We start from the raw sequence: 10,845 nt of genomic DNA on the forward strand, positions 1-10,845 counted from the left end.
TATCTCAGACAGATAGCAAAATACTATAATAGTCTTCTCATATAGGTAAGTAGCATGTTCATTGTGATCTTATTATTTTTTAAGCAGATGGCTTTCTGCTCTTAGTTCTAGGCGCAATATTATGATAATATAACATAGTTTACTGTAGGCATATAGATAGAAATGACGTTCGTCTTCTCTAATAGGTTTAGGTAACTATATCTTAAGTAGATAGCAACTACTATATCTTAGGCAGATGGCAACTATATCTTATAGGTAAATAGAAACTATTATATCTTATAGGTAGATAGCAACTATAATCTTAGGTAGATAGCAACTATATCTTATAGGTAGATAGCAACTATAATCTTAGGTAGGTAGCAACTACTATCTTAGGTAGATAGCAACATTCTTATTTAATTGGCACATTATTGTAAACACTATTTGCATATTCTTGTGTATAGGACTTGATACAAGTTTTGAAATCTGAACTAAGTGGTGATTACGGAGATGCGGTGGTACACTTGGTGGAGCCATCGGCTGAGTACGAGGCGTGGTTGATGAACGAAGCCATCTCGGTAAGCTGTTATCAACAATGAAAAGGCTATAATTCTAGAATACGTATTGAATTATAGTTGTCAATTGCCCCACCCACAAAAACACCCCACACTTAAAACAAACACCACTTATTATCTTAGCTGAAAGGCAGGTTTAAGAAGGTTTTTATGTCTTTCAGGGTTTTGGTACAGAAGAAGATGTTCTTATTGAAATCCTGAGCTTCCGCAACAAAGTGCAACTCGAGAGTATACAACAAGCTTACGAAACTAGTGAGTACAGTCGTGTTCACACGGTCGGACATAAGTGACTTATTACCGGTTATTACCGGTAATAAGTCACTTATGTCCGACCGTGTGAACACGACTTATGATGGGTAGATGGCAAGCTATAAATAAAAACGACCTGACTTACTTGACTTATCTGCCTATGGAGACCCTTTGTTTTCTGCCTGGTAATACTCATACAATCTTTGCCTGGTATTCGGCCTGTTATCTGTGTCTTTTTGGATCTGGTCCTTCCATCTTGTTGGATGACGTCCTGTTTGCCTATACATGTATACACCTACCAAAGGTTTGAATTTAGGCTTGGTATTGTCTGTGTTGTGGCATGATCCTGACAACATGCCCAAACCACTTCAGACACCTCCTGATAACTTTATACGGTAATGGTGCTTGCGATGTTTGCGCTATAGCTGTCATTTCATCATTTCTGATTTTGTCCAGGAGGTCCACTCCTAGGATGGATCGGACCCGGGGACATCTCATTTCATCTCATGTTTTCACATTAATGCTATGTATATAAGCGGATTAAAAATCTGAAAAAAAAAACCCACCTGATTCAACACAAATGCCAATTTTTTTATTAATGATAAAAACCCTTAAAAGCCATGTTGTAACATTTCCATAACATAGACTATAGTTTTAATTTAGAAATATTTTGTTTTTCTTCTAAGAGTTTGGCAAAACATTAGCTGATGATATTGACAGCGACACAAGTGGCAACATGCAGAAGTTATTACTTACATTAATGAAGGTAAGATTGTTACATTAGGCTATATATCATATTAGATATTCTGTAAGCCACATAACATGTTACGACCAACCGATCAAGAGCTTATTTCCCAACCGTGTCCACAAACTCATGTGTCTGATTTGCCTTTGCGATATTGCAATTGGTTGTGATGCTATAGGTATTATAATCTCAGTTGGACGGTTGCACAGTAACAATACTGTGTGAGGCCTTTGTCTCCCAAATGAGAACAACAGTCTGCGTAATCAGGCGGCATAGGAAGCGCAACACGTGACGTACGAGGCTGGCGAAGATACAGGGCTGACAGCCCCATTCAAAATACACGGTTAGCAATTACAAATGGAAAATTAACATACTTGCAGTGTGGTACATTGTCGTACCCCGACGGTTTTAGAGTAAGATAATTTTGCTTTGACACCACATAACAAATTTAGAATTGTTTGTGAAGATTTCATGATTATGTGTTAATCCAATGGCGACCTCAAAATTGGTGATATCGCTTCCATCACCGCCTGTGCATAATCAATCAATCAGTCAATCAACAGTTTGTAACATTTAATGTTTGCATGCACAGGGAGAGCGAGACGAGCCACATGAGGTTGTGCAATCCTTCGCAAAATCAGATGCTACATATTTATATCAGGTGAGATAAGACTCGCTCATATGTTTTATTTATTACCCTCTGCCGATCTAACATTGCCTTTGATTGGTCAATTACGTGATATCTTCACTTTAATCACCAATCTGAATGGAGCTTTAATAGGCAGCAATTTGGGTCAACAATTCACAACTGCCGCCGGCAAAAAATATTTTTGTCGGTTTTGTGTCGCCCGGTTCCGAAATACTGGCTACGCCACTGTTGTATAATGAGGAATTGTTAGGGGTAGTCATACCGGCGCCGTTGTTTTTGGCAGCCATATCAAATCAAGTAAAGGCGCTATGCTATATAAATGCCGACATTTTGGTTTATATTATGATAGGCCTACTGACGAAGACCAAACTAAACACCTCAAAAGAAATAAGTCCCCCTTTGAACATGTCGTCATAACATCGTAAGGTTTCATTTTGTACTTTGGCAAAACGGGGTAGCTGATCCCGAGCTGGCCGAGCGGCGATGGCGGGTTAAGTTTGGGTCGATAGAAGACCAGGGTGGTGATAGCTAAAAGTAACTAAGACTTCACGCAAGATGTACATAATCATTCAACGTTCTTGTTCTTTTCTTGGTTCATTAACATCACAATATGAACATGATGAAAGTACTTTCAATATCTCCAATGTTTAAGCTTACTGTAGAAAATCACACAAAAATCACTCAGTCAATCGTCCCAAATCATGCTCTGCAATCACAATAATCCTCTGCAATTTCGATGTCACCTCATTATTATTGATTTGATATGATTTTCCCTTGTATAAAACGGTTTTCCAATCAAGTTTCACATTGTAAACACACTCGTGCAAGCAGCCATCTCCAATTCACGTGCAATCAAGGTCAAAGGTTACTACCAAAAATAACAGCTTACAGGCGCACACCCATTAATTGAATGAGCAGAATACCATTTTACCACAGTACCAACAAAACTAACTTTGAAATAATTATATGACTGTTTACTAAGTGCTGTGTGAAAATGAGAGATTTCCATGACTTCAGGGCTGAATGAGCCTAAATTGAAGGCAAAAACTGCCCTTTTCAAAAGTCGCAAAGTAGGCCTATGCTTGTCACAAAAGTTGATTCATGGCTTGTTACTAATGGAAAACCCCATGTGTTTGAGTGCAGTTTAAAATCCTCACCAAGTGAACATTTACTGTAATGTGTATCCACCAAAAAAACGTTGACAACGTAAAGAAAGCAGCAAGTTTAAAAAGCCCCCACCTCGGCTCACTTTTTGAAACTTGGTCCCATTTGTAAAAGATACTGATTTAATTTTTGTCATAATTATCAACTTAAATTATTTCCAGAAGTGTTATGTATCTTTAATGTGCCGATGCGATATTAAGTTGTTAGCATAATTCTGGAACGATCAGAAAGGTTATTGTGTTGTTCTTGGCCAATATCCTATATATGTTTTGTTTTATAATAATTATTAAGTTCATGACCAATGATTGAATTAAACGAATAACAAGTAGGCATGTTAATGGCAATGATGCTATTGTTTAAACGTTAAAAACACCGATTTGCTGTTGATATTCAAAATGGGACCAAGTTTAAAAAGTGAGCCGATGTGGGTTTTTTAAACTTGCTGCTTTCTTTTACGTTGTCAACGTTTTTTGGTGGATTTTCTTTCTTTTTATGAATGTAGCCAAGCAGCTCTAAGCTTGGAAAGTCATCGGGTTACGAAGTACTCCATAAAACGAATAAAACGAAAAATAGATGTCTGAAATTATGTTATCCTTGATTTATGACAGTAAATAATTTAATAAAACTTTATCAGCCGTTTATTTTTAAAACTTGCTGGTCACAGCTACCGCGTGACTGTAATGTTAATATACATATACATTTTAATATACTTTAATTATTCAAGGCAACTAAGAAATGTAAATATGAACAACACATACCCAATGTTGACGATGCCAGCGAGACACAGAGTCAGTCCGATTTCAAATTGAAACTATGTAGCAAGGCTTATACTACGGAAGCGTGTAAGTGCCACGACTTAGCAAGATAATTATGTTTTAATGATTGTGATTTTTGTAACCCTGCGGGGCAATCTAGTTGGATATTCAAATTTCGCGGTTGATAGTTCTTTGTAGCCCTGCGGGGCAATCTAGTTGGATTTCCTTATTAAGCGGCGGTTGTTGGCGGTCTTTCGCGGTTTGTAGTTTTAAGTTCTCTCATTCTTCATGCCCTACCTTCTATCGGGGGTTAATTTATAGTTTAAGCTCGTTGGATAACTATACTTCGCGGTGTGTGGTTCTTTGTAGCCCTTTGCGGGGCAATCTAGTTGGATATCCAAATTTCGCGGTTGATAGTTCTTCGTAGCCCTAGTTGGATTTCCCTATTAAGCGGCGGTTGTTGGCGGTCTTTCGCGGTTTGTAGTTTTAATTTCCCTCATTCTTCATGCCCTACCCTCTATCGGGATGACTATACTTCGCGGTGTGCGGTTCTTTGTAGCCCTGCGGGGAAATCTAGTTGGATATCCAAATTTCGCGGTTGATAGTTATTTAGATTTATAGATCTAGTTGGATTTCCCTATTAAGCGGCGGTTGTTGGCGGTCTTTCGCGGTTTGTGGTTTTGATTTCCCTCATTCTTTATGCCCTACCATTTATCGGGGGTTAATTTATAGTTTAAGCTTGTTGGATAACTATACTTCGCGGTATGTGGTTTTTGAAGCCCTGCGGGGCAATCTAGCTGGTCTCTATTGAGCGGCGGTTGTTGGTTGTCTTTCGCAGTTTGTGGTTTTAATTTGTATGATATCCAAATTGCGCGGTTTGTGGTTCTTTGTAGCCATGCGGGCCAATATAGTTGGATATCCCTAGTGAGCGGCGGTTTTTGGCATTCTTTCGCGGTTTGTGGTTTTAATTTCTCTACTTGTTCAGGCCCTGGCCTCTATCGGTGGCTAATTTGTCTTTTAAACTGGTTGGATATCCATATTTCGCGGTTTGTGGTTCTTTGTAGCCCTGCGGGGCAATCTAGTTTGACATCCCTATTGAGCGGCGGTTGTTGGCGGTCTTTCGCGATTTGTGGTTTTAATTTCCCTCATTCTTCAAGCCCTGCAGTCTCGGGGGGGTAATTTTAATAAACAATTTCCCTGAGAATAAAACATCTTGCTTTGATAAAAAAAAAAAATCACAATAGCACCAGATGTTTAAAATTATGTTATTCTTGATGAACGAAAATTAATTGTTTAATAAAAGGTTGTAAAAAAACATTTGGTCATCGGATTTCGAACTCCAGTCCCCAGATTAGGAGTCCAAGTCATTTACCATTAGACCACGGGAGTCGGCTGTGAAATAGCGTGTCGATGTACAATATTTATTATATGAATTGATGTGTCGTCCGAAAAGAACAAAAGAATTGTGAAAAACTTGATTTTTTGGCGAATGGGGTTCGGAATTTGTATGTAAGGTATTTCAGAAATTGCTAGGGTATAATTGGAAGTGAAAAAAAAAAAGTGGTGTGAAGGTGATAACCAGGTAGACCTGTAGCAGTGTCCAAAATTCTGGATCAGTATGATTTGCAACTAATTTTCGCTATGAAATACCGCGTGAAATGGAAGCAAAAACATTTGTTTATTACGAACAATAATTGACTGTAGGATTGGTGGCCCTTTTTTTTTTTTGAGTTGTCAAGATATTACACCTGGGACTGTAAATAACATTTAGCATGGTTTTAGCCACATTTTGTACCCAGCGAAAAATAACATCGAACAATAGAAGTCAAGTGTTTTAATGTTAGCTGTAAATATAGTCTCGCGGGAGCATCTGTTATTAGTCTTCTTTATCAGTCTTTTTTTTTTTTTTTTTTGCTGGTCACGGCTACCGCGTGACTCTAATCGATTCTTGATCATTCAGCCATGCAAATCCCCTTGGTGCAGAGTTCAGCACAGTGATTTGTAAGATGGTCAAGTTCCATTCCTTGTCCCAATACGCCTTGCAGTTAACAAGCATAGGCCTACTTTGTGACTTTTGGAAAGGGCACTTTTTGTCTTCAATTTAGGCTCATTCAGCCCTGAAGTCATGGAAATCTCTCATTTTCACACAGCACTTAGTAAACAGTCATATAATTATTTCAAAGTTAGTTTTATTGGTACAAAACGAAACCTTACGATGTTATGACGACATGTTCAGAGGGGGACTTATTTCTTTTGAGATGTTTATATAACCGTCCCTCTACTGTCGTAATAATATCAATCGGACGGTTTCTAGTCATTTGTGGTTCGTCATTATGAGAAACAACGATTATGGTTATTACTGTTTACAGGAAGGAGAGGATAGGTTTGGCACGGATGATGACCTTTTCTTGAGCGTCTTTACTTCCAGGAGTTGGGATCAACTTGCTGCCACCTGCAAGGCCTACGAAGAGGTACATTGATCAATCAATATTCAATCAACCAGTAAACCAATCAATCAATCAAGCAAGCAATCAAATATTTTGTTCTCATGTTCAGCATCATTTTTGTAGAACTTATGGTAAAAATGTTGCAAATTAATTCGACGTTAAAGGAACACTCCGGCAATCACAACATTATGCCATATGTGAGAAAAACAATTATCAAACAAATCACAATCACATGGTTTTACTCCACTACCTCCATGTACATGATGTATTGACTTAAAAACAAATTAAAACAGCCGGCTCTCAACACGGGATATTCAAAATTCCCGTGCCGAAATGATGGCAATGATGTGATGGTTATTTGTGCTCAATTGTCGTCAGTCTTCATTGTGTTACTGGGATATCATTGCCACAGGCAATTTCGGTGCCCGGGAAATTTGAATATCGCATGGTGAGAGACGGCTGTTTTTATTTGTTTTTAAGGTATGAATATGAGTTTGTTTTAAATAAAACCACGTGATTCGTGCTTGATAATTATGTTTCTAACATAAAAGGCTAATGTTGTGATTGCCGGAGACTTTTTTAAGACTAACATTTCACCTTCAAGAGAGCTATGATCGATACCGCAGTATGGTCGACAATGCAATAACGTATTTATTAAGGGTAGACGAGGTATTGTTGGTCGATGCAACCAAAAAAAATCGATTTTCATTATCTAGATTAATATATTATTGAAAAATAACACTTTGATGTTTTGCAAAAGTTCATTCTACAAATCCTATACTTTGAAAACTTGCTTAATTTATTGTTGTTAATGAGTTATGTACGTTTTAAAAAAGTGTTGTTGTTTCAGTCCTCTTTACAACATATCTCAATAACCACAGGACCTACAAAAGTATATCTGTGATATTTAATAATAATAATAATAATGAGAGATTTAATATAGCGCCCAACGCAAATAGCCTCTGGGCGCTTTACAAAACAATAAAACCTAGGGAACAAAAAATTTAAAAACAATATATAGCCTAACTTAAACATACTATTACACATACACAATATTGCAAGAATTCTTCTACACGCTCGCTATGAAATGAGCAATGTAGGTTTTGCCAAAGCTCACTACCATTCGCAAGATGCTGTGAACTACCAAATCGCAACAGTTTAAAATAGTTAATAACCTTAAGACGAGAAAAGATTATTATATTGCTTTATTACTCTACTACAGCTGTACGACAAGAGCATGGAGGATGTACTAGAAGAGGAGTTTGCAAGTGGTATTATGTCTGGTTTGAAGAAACTAGGTAAGATATTTATTTTAAAAGTGTATAGGATTAGCAGTCAATATACGAGCTCAATTGTTGTTTGATGTAATGTAAAACTGTGTCATTTTTAAGTCCAGTTGAACAATGATGGCGCTATTTATCTTAAATCTTGTTTGCATCTTCACAAGGGGTAGACACTTGTATACTGGTATTAGAACATCGAACATCAGAAAATTACTAACAAATGGCAAGGGAATTTTCAAAATTTTTATTATGAAATGTAAGGAATAAGTCATATAATTTGACTAATTTAAATTCAAAATATATGTAAATAGCGCCCTCAATTTGCACACAAATGTACAGTTTATAGAAAGTTTATAAAAATTACCACAAAAAAGCAGAAAAAATTAAGACTTTGATGATAGAAATGAAAATCTATCTTAAAAAAAGTTTTATATGTGTATTAGTATGTTAAGGGCAATACATGTAGCTTAATATTAATTTGCTGCAGTTTATTTTTTTGGACTTTGCTAGGAGTAAAGGAGGAAAAGAAAAGATTAAAGGGATCCCTCCCAAAGTCTAACCTCCGTAATTAGATCAGGTCTAAAGTTAGACCGGGTCTAACTTGTTTTGTGCATACGGTACGTCACAATGGTCAACGACAACCTGATGTACTAGTATGTGCAAAGGCCTTGTAGGTTTGGCATAGGTGAGCAGGAGATAGCCAGAAAGAGCTCTAAAAAGATCGAGACCCATTATCATTTACACGTAACACAACACTTGAGGTATAGCAAACTATTTTTGTTTTAAATTTTGTTTGAAACTATTTTGATCAAAAACTATTTTGATCAAAAATTGTGGACCCCTGCACAGTGTCATCGCCCCGATATTTTCATGGCAGAAATCGCCATGGTTGGTTGAATCCACGGCCACGCATGGCCATTTTGTATCGACCTGTTTAATAGTTTTGAGTCGCATAATGGGCCGAAGGACATCTGACTAAGGCTACTGACAATAGCCCCGATTAGGCCGGTGACTGACCTCGCTGTGTGTGAGTCGAGCATGGTACGCCATAGGTCATATGCTTTCAAGCCTCCAGCATACTTTTCCTGCCGCTTGCCGCTGCGGCAAGCGCCAGGGCGTTTCAACCAATGACAAGCCTTGATTGTGTCCGTTTGTCTGCAATACGCATGCGCCACGCCGCTCAGCGGCAAGCGGCAGGGTAGTATGAAACCAGCATTAGACTACCTCCACGATTGGCCTATACACTGCGCTATATAATTCGGCACATATAAATCAGAATTATTGTCAGTTTTGACTCAAGACGCAAGCTTCTTTCTCAAGACGCAAGCTAACGACTATCATATTTGTTCAAAATATATATTCAAGTGCAAGGAACCATATCTGGTTTCTTTATACGAAATCATTTACGGGAGATATTCATCATTTTCTACCCCGGTATTCAAAGATTTTCGTCTCATATCAAACTCGTGCATAGTACACTCAAGTGTATCGATCCCGGGTATTGATTTTAGTATCTCTGCTGACAAAGTAATTATTAGCCAGGCGATGTCGGTGTGCCCTGTGGATTCTAAAATTTGTCATTTGACATTTTTGCATAACATTTCATAATTTTAAAAACTGGACTAACAAGTTGTCTCTTGTTATGCGTAATGTTAACATTTATATAGTTGCATTTTCGAGGGATCGAGCGGTATATTTTGCCGACAAGTTGCATGAGGCTATGAGTGGTATGGGAACAGATGATGAAACACTGCAGAGAATTATAATTACTCATTGTGAGGTAAGGAAACTAGAAGTTTCAGGCAGCTGTGCACTTGCAGACATGTATGTAGTAAAAGTGTCATAACATTTTAATTATTCACGCCAGACATATAAAAGTATACATTTTTTAAAGGCAAGATATCAAGGAATATAAATATAAATACACAGATTTGGTGAAAAAACAACCATAAAATTATGGAGAAAATAAAAAAAAAGTGATTTTATTGGGATTCGCCTATTCGCCGGCGAAGTGACGTAATAATCGGATAACTACCATAGCAATAGTCACGAGGTACCTCTGCATTTAACCATATCATGCTGATCACTCGCAGCTGTAAGATTTGTATCTGTGAAAAGAGCGGTATTGTATTCAATCTATGATTGCAGACATACACAGGTGATAAGTGCAACCTGGTTGCAGTGCAGTGCGATATATTCAAAAATTGTTTTCACCTATAGTTTATCCGATTATTACGTCACTTCGCCGGCGAATATAGTTTGAGAAACAAATTTAGCAAGTAATCACGGAGCAAGGAAATGCAGCTGACCTTATTCATTGTTTAAAAAAGATATAACAAGTTTTCAAATTTCTTTTCCCCATCAGGTGGACATGCTGGAGATAAAGGAAGCTTATCGGAACAAGTACGGGAGAACTCTGGGCAATATGATCCGTGATGACTGCAGTGGAAATTACAAAAGGGTACTCTTGGCATTGATAAATTGATCTCATCAATTCATGGCGTACCTCTGGACGAGAACCAAAACATTAATTTTATGTGGCCTAATTTAATAACGTGATTCAAATTGTATGCCTATCCAATTGACCTTTTCCCCTCTATCCCACAATGCACTATTCCAGGGGGGTATGACGTAGTTCATCAACCTCATAGATCGTGTGCATCCGATGGTCTTTACCAGGCCTGATTCCATATATGCGGATTATCGTAAAGGCCATCGATGTTACTAATCATGCAATTATTGAATACACGAGTGATGCAGTTACGGAGCGATGCAGAAGATTTTGTTTTCGATTTATTTTCAACTTCGAAAAAAAAAGGTGAAACGGATGCCGGTAAAATATCACTGCGTGTCCCGTCATCAGTTTTTCCCCATTAGGTGGACATGCTGGAGATAAAGGAAGCTTATCGGAACAAGTACGGGAGAACTCTGGGCAATATGATCCGTGATGACTGCAGTGGAAATTACAAAAGGGTACTCTTGGCATTGATAAATTGATC

At 37.7% G+C, this 10,845-nt stretch overlaps 1 protein-coding gene across 1 annotated transcript in view; it reads left to right on the forward strand.

The window, feature by feature from the left end:
- LOC140166060 (annexin A13-like) overlaps positions 1-10,538 on the forward strand; it is a 32,400-nt gene extending 21,862 nt beyond the window's left edge. Inside the window, exons 5-12 of the mRNA XM_072189441.1 lie at positions 444-557; positions 716-806; positions 1,490-1,569; positions 2,141-2,209; positions 6,486-6,587; positions 7,786-7,861; positions 9,514-9,626; positions 10,212-10,538. Coding sequence (XP_072045542.1) covers positions 444-557; positions 716-806; positions 1,490-1,569; positions 2,141-2,209; positions 6,486-6,587; positions 7,786-7,861; positions 9,514-9,626; positions 10,212-10,331 — 765 coding nt within the window. The 3' untranslated portion in view covers positions 10,332-10,538. The remainder of the gene's footprint in view (positions 1-443; positions 558-715; positions 807-1,489; positions 1,570-2,140; positions 2,210-6,485; positions 6,588-7,785; positions 7,862-9,513; positions 9,627-10,211) is intronic.
- Positions 10,539-10,845: the final 307 nt, after the last annotated feature.

The sequence above is a fragment of the Amphiura filiformis genome, chromosome 12 (genome assembly GCF_039555335.1).
Source record: "Amphiura filiformis chromosome 12, Afil_fr2py, whole genome shotgun sequence".
Classification (NCBI taxonomy): domain Eukaryota; kingdom Metazoa; phylum Echinodermata; class Ophiuroidea; order Amphilepidida; family Amphiuridae; genus Amphiura; species Amphiura filiformis.